A 17,746-nucleotide genomic window follows, 5' to 3' on the forward strand; every position below is an offset into this window, starting at 1 on the left:
GCCGCTGTGGAAACGGCCCAGGCGAGAACCACTGAAGCAGGCTTTCTGAAAAACTGCCCTGGTAACACCGCTAAAATTGGAAAAGAGGCAGGGTGTGTAGGGGGGCAGAGTGGGAGGCTGGTGGGAGAGAAGAAGGATGATCAAAAACAGAGAAGGGAACTAAAACAGACTATTGGAATAAAATCTCTTACCAGTTAAAAACTGGGCTTCCCAGGAAAAAAGCTGAAACACTGTGGCTCTTGAGCAAAACCCCAGGAAGGGAAGCCTTTGTGACCTCAGGGATTGGGCAAAAGGGCCAAGAGTCTGTGGTATCTCATCCTGACACTGTTTCTAAGCCCATAGTCTCCTCCCAGCTGTGGCTCCCACCAAGAGCCTTTCCAGTATGAAATACAGGGGGCAGGGGGAAGTGTGTGGAGGAGGAAAGCCCCAGGGGCTGAGGGAGGTGGTGTTGTCCCAACCCCTGCTGTTCCTCTAGGCAACCAATACACCACATGACAGTCAATGGCCCGTGGATGGAGCCAAACTGGGGTGCTCTGCCGCCTGGGTCCCCTTTAAACAGTTCTGCCACCATTTCTGTGCCAGCTCTAGTGTCTACATCTTGACTGTTTCTATCGTCACTCCTCACCCGTCATGCTGTCCCAAGTCAGGTATTGTAACAGAACTAGAAGTAGTAAAAATAACTTGTAACGTGAAGAGCTGCTATGTGACAGTCATGATGCTATATATTATTTCATGTAATCCCCTTAACAACCTTCTGGAACAAGCATTATCTCCACTTTGCAGGTGAGAAAATTAAGGTTTAAGGTGGTTAAGCAATTTGATGAAAGCCATTTAATAAGCTGAGGAACTAAGCTAGTCAAAATGAAAACCCTTGACCCTTAAAACCAGAGTTGGAGGTTCCAGAATCTCTCTACATTATCAACTCCCACATTTCAGCCATAGCCAAGGAGATCTCCTCCTAACTTCACCTCTTCTTCTCCACTTCTTGCAAGTATAACCCTCTTATTTTGCTTCTCAAAGAAAAAGATGGACAAAATCTCTTTAAAGACTCCCTTTGGGGGGCACCTGGGTGGCTTCAAAGGTTAAGCGCATGACTCTCAGTTTCAGCTCAGGTCATGATCTCGCAATTCGTGAGACTTAGCCCCACGTCAGGCCCCATGCTGACAGTGTGGAGCCTGCTTGGGATTCTCTCTCTCTCTCTCTCTCTCTCTCTCTCTCTCTCTGTCTCTCTGCCCCTCCCCTGCTTGCTCTCTCTCTCTCTCTCTCTCTCTCTCTCTCTTTCTCTCTCTCTCTCAAAATAAGTAAACTTAAAAAAAAAAGACTCCCTTTGGACATAATAAGCTTCCACCCAAAGGACTAAGAAATCCAGATTCCCTCCCCTCTCTGAGGACAGTCAACCCCTTCCTCCCCCAGAACACTTCATGGATCCACCCAAGCCCATTCCACATTAACTGGAGCCTTCCAGGTCCCAGCAGAACTACGTGTTTATTCTGACTCACACGGGAAGGAGTCAGCTGACTGATCCCCTTCCAATTTTTCTCTAAGGTTCAGAGTGATTTTAGTGGAATTCCTCTCCATTTCCCAAACTCTTCACCCTTCACCACCTTTCACCAGCCAGAGAATGTATTATGAGAAGCTTCTGGGTCTGACAGAAATCAGATTGAAGGCAAGAACTGCTCCAGTCTTTCAAAGTTCAGTAAAAGTGTATCTTTGCTCCAGTGTCACTATTTCTATGGGAAGATGGTGTCAAAATCAACTAATTACTTACTTCTTCACAGGAAATACTTGTTGGCTTATATACACATCATGCTTCCTATCAATATTGGTTATTCTGAAAAGAAATGCTTCTTCCACATAACGTCTTCCCAGTTTCATGTGCATGAGCCTTGGTCCCAAACCTGATTCTGTTGGTTTTGATGATAAAGGCTAGAACGGACAGTCTGCAAGCAGCAATATTGTTTGGCAATTAAATAAACATACAAAAAAGAACACAAGGACAGCAGCAGCAGTCAAAACTGCATTTATTAATTTTAGGTTTTCAATATTAAAACCAGTCACTGTCACTTTTATACTCCTTAAAATGATTTGTAATAAGCAAATAAGAGTAGAGCTTGGAGGGCAAAGGAAAACAGTATAGGTTTTAATTTAAATCGAGAGAAAATTGGTTAATAAATGTTTTATCAAAGAATGCCCCTTCCTGAAGTTTTGCTTAGCAGTAAAAACAGTGCTGTTAGCTAACATTAGTTTCTTGAAACTTAGATATAAAGATGAAGAATAAGGTGAGTGAGATTAAAAGCATTGTCTGTACCCAGTCCTTCCTTAGGTCACATCTTCATAAGGCAACGTCATTAAAAGTGAGGTTCCACAGGAGGTAGGAAGACCTGTCTTTCCTTTCCAGTTGGAAATGTCTCAAAAGAGGTCGACCATTGGCCACTGGGAATTGAATGCTCAGTGTCTTCTTAGAGACTCAACACAACCCTCTGAAGTATTTCCATATCTGAAAGATGCCTTTCAAGAAGTCATGTGGCCAAGCTAATACAACTGAGTTCATTGTTTCTATCAAACAATAATAACAAATCAACATTTATGTCCCATTGGGTCATTTCGGTTTCTTTTTCCTCGGCTCCATCAACCATTAGGTCATCTCATGGGTCTTGACGGAGAGGTACAGAGTGCTTCTCTGATGGTGTCATCCAAATGAGAGGGAAAAAGTGAACCCATACCATCATCCCTCGAGCAATGGAGGCCGTGGAGAGAATTGGAAAGGAAGAGAGGTTCCAAATTATAGAAGATAGCTTTTTGCCTTAACGTATAAAATAAAAACCTGATCTAGAAAGCTACACTTTTCACTGATTCCATACACTGGAGTTAAGATTCCCCATGAGGCCACCATGTGGTGGGGTCACATCTGCCCAGGCCCGTTCACTACTGGATTTGCCATATGCCCCACACCACCAGTAAGCAGATAAACCAAAATATCGACATATTAACACAGCAAGACTCAGATGTGGTTATCCACCAAAACTCAAACCAGAAGAACAAGAGTATCCCAAGGCACTGAAATATTCTCATGGTGTTAGGGCAGTTAGGGTCAGAAACCACCCTGGAGACTAACTTCAAGATTACAGGGAGGGGAGGATGTTCTGAGTGTCTAGACTCTTCACAGCAAGTGGACACCTCTGGTTGTAGGGATGAAGATATAGCAGCCTAGTGTAGGCAGGGCTCTGTTCCCCCCCATCTCTCAGGAGAACAACTTGGTTCAACTATCAGCTCTGCTCAGGTTCCTGGGCACACTCAAGATTCAAAGGATGTGGTTACCATGGTGACTCTGCCTTTGTGATGGAATCTAACTTTGTGTCTGATCCCTTGTACATTGCTGGGGTGTGGCTGGGAGAACTGTATGTAATGGTGACTCAGAAAAAAATGAGGATTTAAACTAGCCCAGAAGTACTGAGGTAAGCCCAAGAACAAAAGAAAGATCCTTGGCTAATACACAGAAAAGGAGAACATTATCTTTCCATTTTCTATTAAAGTCCTATGAAAATTAGTTTTTTTTAACAGAAATTGATTACTCCCTGCTTCTATAGTTCTTTTCTTTTCCAATTGATCACTCATTAAATTCATATTGGTGTTAATGAGTCCTCTACTTAAATGCAAGGGTTTCTTCCACAGCCAGTTAAGTGCAATCTGATAGTGAAAATCATAGAATAGCCTACTAAGGCTTTGCAACTGGATGTGTGGACCACAAATTAGCCACATTGACATCACCTGGGAGCTTGTTGGAACTGGCCACACCCCAGAGCTGCTGAATCAGAATCTACATTTTACAAAGATCTCCAGACAATTCATATGCAAATTTAAGTTTGAGCCACACTGACCTTGACCCAAGAAGCACTGTGGATTTTTCTCTGAAAACCCTCGGGGCTGGGTTGAAATGGAACCTACATTACTGACAGTGTGTCTTTGGTATAGCAGGCTGGACTCTAAGGCCACACTGCCTGATCTCTGACCCTAGCTTCAGAAGCAAATGTTTGTGAGCAAATTTATTAACTTCTCAATGCCTAAGAGTTCTCACCTGTAAAACGGGGACAACATTAGTACCTACTTTATCAGGTCCACTATTATGTATAACAGAATAGTGCCAGTCCCATAATAAGCACTATATATGATAAGCAGATAGACGGTACCACAAATGTGAACTGGAACTGAAAAAAGCAAACTAGCAGTGGCTTCTACATCTCCTGTGCACCTAACTGCCTCCAGCCAGCCTGATAGAGACAAGTTGTTCATCATTTTATTTCATATGGCTCCTGAGGAGCCATATAGATAGATTTGAAGAGTACTACACCTTTGCCTGGTCATAGCCCTAAGTTAACCCCCATCTCCCCCATCTAGTAGGAGTATCATACAGGCAATATGTAGGGCAGATCCCCCTCCAGGGACTGTATGATCTCTGATCTCCTACCAAAATAACAACAATAAAACCCCCTAAAACAAGACAAACCCCAAAACAAAAAACTGTTCGAAATAGGCCAGCAATTTGAAAATATCTAACCCATGATTTTCTGGGTGAAACAATTAGCCCTGAGTTGCTCCAGCCCTTGGCATCTTCATCCCACAATGTCAGGGTTGGTACAGTGCCCAACTGCTGAGCTGGGTGCGAAGGGGAGAAAATCCGTGCTGGATCTGGGCCGAATGGCTTTCCTGACTTGGTAGCTCCAGATGTTAGCTTGTCGCTGTAGAGCAACTGAGTTAATTAGGAATTTCTGTGGAGTCAGAATTCTGAGCAGTAGGGAAGAAATGGAAAATAAGAATTCAAGAATGGCTACTCTGTACCATATACAGCATTTCCTCTCCACATCTTCCCTTGAGACAAGGCTTGGAGAGATGGGGAGAGCACCAGCCCTTCAAAGAATCAACTGTAGAGACAGCTGACAATGCAAGAGTGGATGTTTGGAAAATTAAGGAATAACATCAAAATTCTTCCCCGGGAGAGAGTTGGCTTGCCTCAATCCCATGAAGACCAAATACAGGTCCATAGCAAGGGATACTAAGGAACCACCTTCACAAGGACTTCACTCATAGCAGGGTGTCAAAGCATCCATGATGGCTATCATTTATGATTCTTACCCAGAATCTCTTGTCTCTTCCACAGCCTTGCCTGAACCAAAGCTCCTGGGAGGGATTTTTCCCTTGCTATCCTCCACCTCTTGCCAATTTACACTCTCTGCTACTTTTAATTGAAATAGTTAAGCTATGTAGGTCAGCTCATTTAAAATTCTCAAGGGCAGACCACTGCATTGCAAGCAGGATGGGGCATACAAAGTTTTTCTCTAAACTGGATTTCATGTATTAACACACACACACACACACACACACACACACACACACACACATGCACGCACACACGCACACACAATTTCTGTGAAAAGCACCAACACAAAGAGTGAGATAGGCACTAAAGATTTCATGTTCATAATCCAGCCACTGGTCAACTACCAAGTTAAAGGTTGGAGAATTGGCCACCTTAAATGAATGGCATTATATGCTGAGAAACGTATACCCAATTACCCATCTTTGACACATCTGGCAAATGGATTCTCAGATGCCTATGCTACTTTTCAAGGCAAACACAGTTGATCCTATTGTCCTCCCATTTCTAACCAGAATGCATGGCAATCGACTTACCACAGCTCCACTGTTCCTCTCCTCCCAAGAACAGGCAATAAATTGGCCATTGTGTGTATATTTTGCATGCCAAAAACACACATGTGTTCAGTAACACAAAATACTCATAATTTAATGGATGCCAGAAAGGACTAATATAGAGAGAACACCCCTTAGCATCAGTTTTCAGCATTTCCATCTTTTCCAAAAGTAAAAGAGACCAACAGATGCTTCCAGACAATTGACTTGTTTGATAGGATTATATTGTCCAACCAGCAGAATCCTCTTTGCCAGAAACACTTTCTGAGCTGTGAAAGGGATTCTTAGTCCATTTGTGCTCAAACAGTTAAAAGAAGTACTAATAACAAGCCAAAGTGGGAAGCACTGAAATAATGCCAGATTGTATTAAACCAGATGGGAAGTATAGGATACAGTGGGAGTGGGGATAGTCATGTCCAAGTGACCTTAAGTGACATCACTGTTTATCTTCTTCAATCTGAGCCTAGATCCAACTTGATGTACAGGTGGAGTAGATTAAAGTCAAGCAACAGAATCTTTGAAAACACACTTTTGCTGAAGGGATCCTTTTGGGGTTTGAGGCTAGTTTGAAGAGGAGTACTCTTATTCCATCTTCCAGCCTCCACGGGAGAGGGAAGCACTGAAGATGGAGCCCTATTTTTGCCACAAGCCTTTACTCCTTCCTGCCAGCAGACTCTTTCACACAATGATTAGAGTGAGCAATTAAACACCAAAAGTCTTTTCAAGTCAAAGTATCTGTCTCCAGCCTCCTTGCATAAGGCCTCAAAGACTCAACCACCCATATGTCAGAATCAAGTCATGGGCAAAGGTTTTTAATGATACCAAGTGCTATAGTGCTAGGGAACAGCCTGTTCACATTCTCACAATTTCTGGATCCAAAATCAAAATTAAAAATCCCCTAGGCTGAATCCCCTAGGTTTTAGAATGCTGAATAATCTTAAATGAGTTCTCATACTGTGCAGTGACCAAACAAGAGTATTGTCTCCTACATTTAATAGAAGACACTGTATTATAAGTTCCTCAGGAGAACTTAATGCACCATGGTGAGCCCAGCACCCACAAGTCCTGACAAGTACTGTGTGCTCAACACATACTTGCTTCGCGCATGAGTGAAAGAATAACATTGATTCATGACTTTAATTCAATGGAATTTAAAATTACCACCAGATGGGTGACATGTGCATGGTTACAGATCTTTAAGACCACTGAGACTCAAAGTGGCAGGGTCACAAATTGTTAGTGGCTCATGACAAGATAAGGAGCTCATTGACTCACTTTCAAAATGTGAAGCTTCCTTCATCAAGGAAGTATTGATATAAAAAAAGTTGATAGCAATGAGCACACCTAGTGCCCAAATCTTGGTTTTTAGATATTCTCCAATGAAATAAACCAGGGCTCCTTGGGGGAAGTGTTTCATTTCAGGGTTGGGGAAGGAAAAATTCAAGATGATCTTGGAGTATCTTGTGGTCCAAAAGCAAGAAAATGCTTGAGGACTGAGGGCATGTTGAAGGCTATAGGAGCTGACCCAGAAGAGCTCTAAATGACCAAAGCTAGATCAATTTGAACAATAAAATAAATATGTGTAGTATTAGGTTGTGACCCATAGAATAAAATAAATATGACAGTGACATAAATTAATAATTGAGTAAAGAAAGAAATGGGGAAGAAGGGACAGCTCTTCCTAATAGAAGAATGCCAATTAATAAATGTAGAGGGAAAGAAGACAATAGAAAAATTAGGCTAATGTCACAGCAATAAATGTTGCAGGCAAGATCTACTATGTATGCTAAAATTATAAGCATAAGTTTGAGAAGCAACAGAATTTGAACAGTCTCAAAATATCTCCCACAGAATATGTATTACTTAGAAATGGGGAAATAGCAGCTTTACGGTGGAGAAACTCCACAGACACCACCTTCACCAAGTGATGAAGGTGAAGGTCAACAGCACCAGCAAAAAGACATTCTAACATCTTCTGCTTCTATTATGATAGAATGCAAAGGGCACATTACTTATATGATATTCAGAAGTGATTCATGTATTCAGTATGCAAAATGCATTACATCAAATCATGGGGAAACAGACAAACTCAGATTAAGAAGCACTCTCCAATATAACTGCCCTGTACTCTTCAAAAGTGTCAAAGTCATGGAAAAAAACAAGGCAAGACCAAGGGACAAGCACATATTGGGGGAAAACTAAGGAGATTGCTGACTAAATGCCAGGTAGGGTTCTGTATTCGATCCTGGACCAGAAACAAAGCATAGGTGGAAAAACTGGTGAAATCAAAAGGAAATCTGAAGTTTAACTGAAAGTATTGTACTAATGGCAATTTGTTAGCTTTAATCATTATATTACAGTGATGCAAGATATAAACATAAGAGAAGCTGGGTGAAGGATCTATGCACACTCTCTGTACTATTTTTCAACTTTTATGTAAGCCTAAAAGTGTTTAAAAGAAAAATGTAAAAAGAGGAGAAAAAAAGTCAGGTAAACTAAGCAGTGTTTATAGACGTAGTTGATTCACATTCTGCCACAAGCCCGTGATCTCACCATAGATTGGTAACTGGTTAACTTGTCTCTAGCAGCTGGGGCCCACATTTTGAGTAGTACTCTACTAAATTGTTTGCAATCTGCCAGAGAGGAATCAAAACACCCTGTTGTTCATGCATAATGAGTATCATTAGGTCCTATGTTCAAGCTTTGTACTTAGTAGGTATGTGTCACTCACAAAATAGAAAGTCAGGAGATGATGGTTCTGATTCTGCTCTGATTTTAAAAACAAAGAACAAAAACAAAATAGCCCCGTGTGCGACCCTGGGTAGATCACTTGTTGACACTAACCTCGGTTTTCTCATAATTAAATTGGGAAAATAACATGTGCCCCACCACCTTTACAAGGGTTGGTGGAGAGGGGGTGGTGGTGAAATGAGATAAACTGTATAGAAGGTTTTGCAAATCATAAAAGCACCATTTAACTGTAATGAATGTCTTATCACTCACGTATTTAAATGTCCCCCTTTTCATTATTTTCAGAAATGGGTGGCTTAAGAATTGGTTACCAAATGCACTTATTCAACTTTAGAAATTATTTCGTATTTACTGAGGACCTACTATGTTTTATGCATTGGCTGAGATCCTATAGTAAATATGACAATGAATTCCACATGGACTGTGGTCTCAGTGAGTTTCCAGCCTCAGGAAGGAGGATGACATACATGTAATAAATTACAACACAAACAAGAGGTGGAAATTGCCAGCTGCCAGGCAGGAACCCCACACAGATATGGGAAAGTAAAAGGACTTATGCAGCTGCTTTTCCCCTTTGTGACCACATAGTTCCTTTGTGTATATCTGTACAAATTGTTTCCAAAAACTAATTCCACACGGTAAATAACAAATAATTACCAGATTGATAAAGGGAAAAGAGATAAGGCTTTTGGAGTCAGAAACATGTGTTCCAATAATGGCCAGCACTTACTAACTGTGGGTCTTTGGGCAAGGTCTTGAACATCAGTTTCTTCTTATGCACAATGGGGACAATAATGCTACCTACCTCACAGAACCATTCTGATGATTAAAGGAGTTATTGCAAATCAAGCACTCAGAACAGTACTTAGCACAAAATGAGTACTACACAAGAGTTAGTTGTTTCTTCTTGTCTTGAGGAAATGTATTTATGGCTTTGTGACTGACCATGAGGAAAAATACCCCACAAAATCAAAAGAGAAAACTCTAGTTGTAAAGTCCTCTTTGCTCCAGAAAAGCATAGGTCCCCTTGAGCAATCAGGAGAGAGAGAGGACAAGTCAGTAGTGCACACACTTGCTGGTTCCTGAAGCTACCAATGGCCAGGGTGGGTGCTGTGTAACTTCACTCGCTACTCTCACCTGCTCCTCTCTTAGCCTTTGGGACATTTTAGGTCATATTATCAGCTCTCAAGTCCTCAGAGTCTTCTTGGGAAGTTGGGGCAATCCACAGACACACAGTAATTTCTCACTTCTCAGGGACTGTGCTTCTAGGCTCTCACTCCATCCCCCCACTCTGCTTGAGGACACCTTTCCTCCTTGTCCGGCACACAGGAAAGCCACAGTGAAAGGGTCCCTGCCTTGCCCTCAGCATACCCTCAGATCTTGGCTTGCTCTGATATCTGACATGCATGGGTGCATCATGCCTTTCCCCACAATGTCCATTCACCCACAATCTGGACATGTTCAAGGCCCGGCCTGAGACTGGTGGAGAGGCCCACAGTCCCTCGCTTCCTGCTATAGTGTCTCCAGCCCACAGCGATGGGAAACCATTCAGACAAATAACAAGGAAGCGCCAAACCCACAATATGAACCATATTTCTCCAGGCCTCCTCCTCCATCTCCTCCACTACCCATTCTCATTTGTCCTTGTAACACAGGGCAATCACATTCTCTACTTACATCAAGGTTCTCCGATTTAATGCTGAGACACACATGTGCACACACACATGTGCACACACACACACACACACACACACATGCATGCATGCATGGTATCCTTCCTCCATACGTGATTTCTCCACATGGCAACCACAGTCATCCTATTATAACACAGTCAGACCATGTTGCTGTCTACCTCGACACTTCTAAAGGCTCTGTCTTGTTCCAGATAAGAGGTAATGTCCTTACCATGGCCTACAAAATCCTGCTCCATCTTTCCTCTAGTGAGCCCTCTGTCCCATCCTCAACTAGAGCTCCTCCTAGCTCATGCCACTCCACATGTGCTGGCCTCTTTGCCCTTCCCTGAGCACGCCAGGCTGCTCTCACCTCTAAATATTTGCTCTCCCAATTCCCTCTGCCTGGAATGCTTTTCTCCCAAATGTCCACCTGGCTAGTTCCCTCAAATATCCCCTTAGGAACCTTCCCTAATCATTTTATTAATAATTTAAACCTCCACCCACATCCACACCCCTATTTTCCTGTTTCACTTTTCTCCATAGCACTTGTCACCATCTAATACCATGTATTTTATTTATTTATTTATTTATTTATTTATTTATTTATTTATTTATTTAATTTACTGTCTCTCCCTACTAAAACCTAAGCTCCCCGTGGGCAGGAAGAGCTGTTCTATTTACTGCTAACTCTCTGGTGTCTAGAACAGGTACTCAATAAATACTTGTTGAATAAAGGAAAGAAAGAGTTTAAAAATATGTATACATATATACAAACACATATGCATCTATTCCTATATATGCACAGTATAGCTACTACTTTATTGAGCACCAACTACCTCCCAGGCACTGGATGAGGTCTGCATGAAGCACATGCACTTCCCATGGGTATCTAATTAATCCTTTCAATGAGCCTACAAGAAAAAATATACTGATGCACATTATAAAGATGAGGAAACTGAACTTGCCTAAGTGGGTCAGCAAGGAAAAGACAAAGCTGGATATGCCCTTCAGAACTCCAAATCCCATGCTCTCCCCCAATCAACACTGTGTCTTGTTCTCATGCCCTTCACAACTCTAGCCTGTTAATGATAACTGGCCAGTACATCAGCTGTCTTTCCTACCAGATTGAGCCTCCTGGAGGTCATGGGAGCGTCTTCTCTGTCTCTGTTTTTCTAGGACCTACATGTATAGTATAGTTCCTGGCACATAGTCAGTCTCAATTACTCACTGTTAGAAATGCTAATTTTCCTCTTTCCTTGGCAACTAGGGCACATCTGACTCAAGTCAGATGGGAGAGGCATCCTGCTGCATTTATCCTCAAGGAAGAAAATCACAGACAGGCGAAGTGCAGCACTGCTCATCCCAGGCACCCACAGTCTCCTCACCCAGGGGACCTTGCTGACGCAATGACAAAGGTGGAAGATGGAATGAGTGCACCTGGAGGAGAGCTGAAAACTCACCTGTAGAGGCTCAAAATCTGGACTGTGCTTCCCTCCTTTCCAATCTCCTTTACCTCCAAACTCCATAACTGAGCCCCTACATCTTTACACATGGCATGTCAACTAGATTCTTAGGAAACAGAAACTCAGACTTAACTCTTGTATTGTTTTATCATTCCCATGAGCTAAGACAGAGTGGGGAGAACACAAGGACCACTTTGCCAGCTCAGGCTGAGAAAGGGGAGTAGGGCAGAGTGGTTCATATCATGGACTTTGGAGTGGGGCAGACTTGAGTTCAAGCTCTAGGCAAGTAAGTTAACTCCTGAGCTATTTCCTCTGTAAGACACAGATTGAGCAGTACCTACTTTATGGAGGTGTTGTATCAGTCAAAAGAGTTTAGGATTCAAACTCAGGTCCGTCTGACCCCAAAGCCCCGGAAGCACATCACCAGACTACACTATCCACCTGGGAGATTCCTTTAGCTGGGCAGAGTCTCTGATTCCCACAGAGAGTCTGAAATGCTAAATGTCCTCAGGAAAGATGGATACTAAAGTACAAGAAACATTTTTCCAGAAAGTTGGACTTAGTGAAAGGGAGAAGGGGCTCTGGAAGGAGATCCTGGGCAAAGTCAGGGAGAGAGAATTTCAGACAGGAGGGTGATTAGCTAAAAAGAGGAGGCCAGTACACAGAGAAAAACACAGTGGTCCACCCAGAAGTTTTGGAGTGAACACTTAGCTAGGATCACCTCCCTACACATGGGCCACAGTGTCAGCATAACAACAACATCTGCATAATTTGGCTATTGTTGAAAGTGCTGCTATAAACATTGGGGTACAAGTGCCCCTATGCATCAGCACTCCTGTATCCCTTGGGTAAATTCCTAGCAGTGCTATTGCTGGGTCATAGGGTAGATATATTTTTAATTTTTTGAGGAACCTCCACACTGTTTTCCAGAGTGGCTGCACCAGTTTGTATTCCCACCAACAGTGCAAGAGGGTTCTCATTTCTCCACATCCTCTCCAGCATCTATCGTCTCCTGATTTGTTCATTTTAGCCATGAATTGATGAATGGATAAAGAAATTGTGGTTTATATACACAATGGAATACTACAAGGCAATGAGAAAGAATGAAATATGGCCTTTTGTAGCAACGTGGATGGAACTGGAGAGTGTTATACTAAATGAAATAAGTCATATAGAGAAAGACAGATACCATATGTTTTCACTCTTAATGTGGATCCTGAGAAACTTAACAGAGACTATGGGAGAGGGGAATGAAAAAAATAGTTAGAGAGAGGGAGGGAGCCAAACCATAAGAGACTCTTAAAAACTGAGAACAATCTGAGGGTTGATGGGGGGTGGGAGGGAGGGGAGGGTGGATGATGGGTATTGAGGAGGGCACCTGTTGGGATGAGCACTGGGTGTTGTATGGAAACCAATTTGACAATAAATTTCATATTAAAAAAAAGAAGTCCACTGGATTGGAATTAGTTTCTCCTTTGATGAGCTTTTTTCATATTCTGTCTGAATTTTATGTATATGTAGTCATCTTTCTGTCTCCTATAAAGAACCCAAATACACTAAATCTTAAGTGCAGTGGTGCCTATGCAAATAATAAAGCATTATGAAATGAAAAAAAAAAACCAATATCTGCAATTGGGCCCAGGACAGGTATATGTTTAAGCCTTAGGCAAGTTTAGCACCTTCCACCTGGTCAGGGATCCAGGTGCTGCTGTTCAGATTTACTGCTTATAGGATGCCTTCCTTAGAAAAAAATTTGCACCACCATAGGATGTTTTTCAAGAACTCTCCTAATACCCATAGAATACTTGAAGCTCTTGCTGAAAAAACAACAGGGAGGGAGCCTGAGAACTAAAGGGCGATGGGAGTCAAGCTCCATGTGTTTAATAGCTGTTAACGACCCAAGCACAGTGAAGGACAAGTTCCCAGCCTGCTAGCTTCCATTTTGAGTCTCCTTGGAGGAAACAAAGACACTGCATAATTATTAACAATAGCAAGCCAGGTTTTAACCATACTGTGGGCTATGGTGACAAATAGTAGTTTTAAAATGTGTGATATTGAGAGGAAATCCAGATATGTATATGGGTCTTGAAAAGTTTGTATGGAAATTCTGTCATTGACAGGTGGTCTTTAAATACAGGTGCCTCTAGAATGCTGATATCTTCCAGAGAGAATGACAAGGTGTTCAGAATGAATGCAGAGTTCAAAGACCTTGCCTCTGTCTTAGATCTATGTGGGGACCTTAGCCAAGTCATTTAACCTCTGAGTCTGAGTTTCCTCTAACGTACAATGGCAGCCATCAGTAATAGTCCCACCCACCATGAGAGCTAGCTTTCGGTGTCAAATGAGATCACACCAGTGAAAAGATGCTGTAAACTATGAAGAGAAACAAAAGTAACAGATAACTTAATTAATTTTGACAGATCTTACCACCCCTCTAGGAAGAAAACCGTGTGTGTTTGTGTGTGTGTGTGTGTGTGTGTGTGTGAGAGAGAGAGAGAGAGAGAGAGAGCTGACAGAGAGAGAGAGAACAAGACAGAGACAGAGAGAGAAAGTGAGAGCACTACATACCTGGGAGTTTAGCTTCTCTAAGAAGCAGCAGAGATTTAGTAAGTAACTAGACATCTCCACTTCCGTCTCCCAGTATTGGGGAAGTAAGTGGCATTCTTCTCCCAAAGGCCAATCTTTCAAAGTTGTTTAACTGATGGGGAAGTAAGATGCATACAGTCTTGTGAAAGTTCCTCAGGATGATTCATACTCAGATGATTTGGTGATTGCTCTTGTATGGCTTCCCTGCTCCCTAGGGCTTCACCCATGTCCAGCTTGACTGGGATTTCATTCTCATGAAGACCCACAATGCAATGACCACCATGTTCAGAAAGTGAAATGGTGGTTGCCTACTACCCTAGAACAGCCTCTCTTTCCAGATGTTAAGCCTTAACACGAGTCTCTGTTGCACTGGGAAAGAAGAAACAGTGACAGAAACCTAATTACCCACAATCTCAAACAAAATTCTCTAGAGCACTTTTCCTGTACCCTAACCTCCCCGCCCCTCTTACTAAGGTCTCCTTGCTCAGGTCCCAGAGGTGATGTTTGGCAATTTCATTTACACAAAACAAGGTTCCTGTGGGACTTAGTTCCAGATAGGTGAGAACTTCCCATTTTATCTCTAGATTTTTCATGTGAGCTCCACCTTGATAACCAGATTTCTTCCCACTCAGTTCTTATTATTTAGGCTACTGTTATTTGTATCCTATAACACAAAGATAGCAACTGAATTATTATTCTCCTTAGCTACCTAGTTTCTGCCTTTTTAAGAAGATATTAGAATATAATCTAGCAGGCAAGGAAGGAATGTGGTCTTTATAATTCTCTTTGTGCAACATGACATAAGTGCTGAATAAATGCTTTTTAATGATGCAGCAGCTGATAGGGTTCCACACATTATCTTATTCATATTGAAGATATCCTGGTGAAGTGAGCAGTGTCTCACAGATGGAGAAACAAAAAGCAGAAAGGTGAGGTGACTTGTACGAGAACAGAAAGCAAATCAGAAATGGAGGCTTGACAATCTTCACATTCTTCAGTTTGGAGTGCTATTGGTTATTCATTCACTCTAAAAAGCCACAACCTTAAACATAAAAGTTCTCCACTCCTACAAAATTTGAGTGTGACAAAAAGCACTTGATAAATTGTGCTAGAAGAAAAATAGTCCTAATAGTTGGCTCAGGTACATGTTGTCCCTTTCAACCAAACCTCAGAAAATCACTCTGTAAGCAAAAATACATTTTCATCACTGTGTGCCAACAATGGCAATGGCACAGTGGTGTTTACATGTGAACCTCCCATCTCAGGACCCCAAGGTGCTTTACAATTTAATTATCTCTGACACTTTTCTATTTGCTTATACAAAGGAAGCCAAGTTGCCTTTTCTTCATCAGGAAATTGATGGCAAGTTATGCTATTGCCCAAGATCCCAAAGTGAGCCAACAAAAGATCTCGACCTCCAAACTCACCTTTTAATACAAGACTCTATCCTTCCCTTCATATTAAAATTCAATGTAACTGGCCATTCTTGTTACTGCTATGAGGTATTAGGACAGGTGGCTGGGAAGTTGAGAGCTTGTGGTGAAAGGAAAATGGGGGAAGGGAAGGTAGTACATTCTGTTTTAGACTTAAGCCTAAGAGAATGCTTGGATAACCAAGTTTAGATGCTTATCCAGGTGGATTAGAGGTGCAGGAAAGAGTTCCAGAATAAAGATAAAGATATGTGACTCATGCACATACAGGTAATAGTGAGTAGGAGACTGGAAATCCTACTTTTTCATACAGGTCTCTTGAGACCAACGATGTTTATTATAATAAAAACTCCATTTCCAATTCTGAACATCATTGTGAAGTAGAATTACAAAGTGGAACTAACCAGGAGCATGGGGTTAGTTGCAAGAATCAACCAGAAGGCAGCAGGTTCAGTTTATAAAATCCAACAAGCAAGGCCAGCCGGCAATTAATTCTCACCTCTCCACCCGTCACGGTCCCTACCATTTGTAATCAACATCTCAGATATTACATTCAAATTGCTTTTCTCCTGATATCTCCAAACAGAAGTATTCTGTCCCTTCTTTAAACTCCCAGAGGATTTTATGTGTACATCTTTTATAGGATGCATCATAATCTGAATGGAGTTGTAGATATCTGAATGGAGTTGTAGTTGTTATTGTTGCCATTATCCTTCCCACATAATTGAACGTGTGGATGGTAGGGTCATCCACTACGGGAAGGATGGTGAATGTTCAATCAGAAGGAATGCACACCTAACTGGCACACCTAACTGGCAGCTCCCAGGGTCCTCATTTGAAATGGCAAGGTTAGGGATCTTTTCTTAGAGTCAGAAGGCACTGCTGGGCACCAGTATTCTTTCCAATGTAGCAATTCAACTCAGCAACAGTTATCCTTTATCGTAATGGATGTGCATGCTGTACTTTCTACACCTCAAAGAGGCTAGGAGTCCTCAAAGAAATAAACCTCAGCAATTGGTCAGGCTTGGCTGCTTCATTTCCCTTTTTCCAGAAATCACAAGCTGAAAACAGAGGCTCGAACTCTTGTGCTGTAAGGGACTCACATACAACTTCTCCCCGGAGGGGTAACTCTCCAATAAGACATCCTAATATGGACAACACCATCTAATACACTATGAGTCTTACAGAGCCAGGCAGGACATTCCTGGCCTTGACCAATTTAAGAATTTAAAAATCAAGTGCCTGTTAGTCGTTCATCAATGTTTCCATGCATATCCATTCCATTACATCAGGGCCATGATATTTCAGATCCCAGTGTCCAGGGTCCATTAAAAAGCAAATGTCTCCTTTAAACAGAGAGACAGTGCATTTCTCCTTCATCCTTATTCTCACTGGTACCTCCCTCTGCTCAACTCCTTTGCAGGTTCATTTCCAATAGGTTTATGTAACACAACAGCTGAGTAATATATCAAAGGGGTTCTGGGTGCAGCGGCTGCTGAGATGGCATCTCATTTACAGCTTTCCAGTGAATGAGAAAGCACTCCTCACTTGAGAGCTGCCTGCCGCTCAGGACAAGCTAATTGTACCTTAAGTTCAGATTGTTTGCTTTTTTCAGGGCATGGGACCAGAAGCAAGCTGGCCTAACACTTAGTCAAAGTGTGGCCCTTTACTGCATGAGATGTGCATTACAGTACGCCACAAATGATCCATCCCCAAATATATTTGTGCCGACAATCAAATCTGTGTGTGAAGACTTGGGCCCTGGAATATTAATATTTACATTGTTTTTTCATCCTAGAAGATATTTTCTCATCCCTGTCATTTAATCCTCAAAACAACTCCATCAAAACATCATTGCTATTTTCATTATTACCATCGTTCATTCCCATTTGCAAACTCAATAAGTCAAGGGTCTGGGTGCTAGACGCTAAGTGTAGTATCCAAGATCCAAAGCCGGTCTATGGCAGACGTGGGTCTCTGACTCCATTTTTCTGACTCAAATTCAACATTTTTCTTGATACAAACTTTCTGAAGACAAACCACACCCTAGGAATGGTAGGGTATATGGAAGAACCATTATTTCACTGATTTATTCACTATTCCAATTTATAATCAGACATGGTAAGACCCCCATCAC

General features: G+C 42.0%; 1 protein-coding gene and 2 long non-coding RNA genes across 3 annotated transcripts in view; 2 read left to right on the top strand and 1 right to left on the bottom strand.

The window, feature by feature from the left end:
• The first annotated feature begins 222 nt into the window (after positions 1-222).
• Positions 223-2,344, top strand: LOC122240271. Its single transcript, XR_006219744.1, has 3 exons — positions 223-647; positions 765-783; positions 2,313-2,344. It is a non-coding gene; the product is annotated as an uncharacterized LOC122240271 (long non-coding RNA).
• Positions 2,005-17,746, bottom strand: part of LOC122240267 (voltage-dependent L-type calcium channel subunit alpha-1C-like) — a 181,758-nt gene continuing 166,016 nt past the window's right edge. Inside the window, exon 4 of the mRNA XM_042991491.1 lies at positions 2,005-2,680. Within this exon, the coding sequence (XP_042847425.1) occupies positions 2,636-2,680 (45 nt within the window). The 3' untranslated portion in view covers positions 2,005-2,635. The remainder of the gene's footprint in view (positions 2,681-17,746) is intronic.
• LOC122240269 lies at positions 3,353-11,718 on the top strand. The gene is made up of 2 exons (XR_006219741.1): positions 3,353-3,455; positions 11,398-11,718. It is a non-coding gene; the product is annotated as an uncharacterized LOC122240269 (long non-coding RNA).

The sequence above is a fragment of the Panthera tigris genome, chromosome B4 (assembly GCF_018350195.1).
Source record: "Panthera tigris isolate Pti1 chromosome B4, P.tigris_Pti1_mat1.1, whole genome shotgun sequence".
NCBI lineage: Eukaryota > Metazoa > Chordata > Mammalia > Carnivora > Felidae > Panthera > Panthera tigris.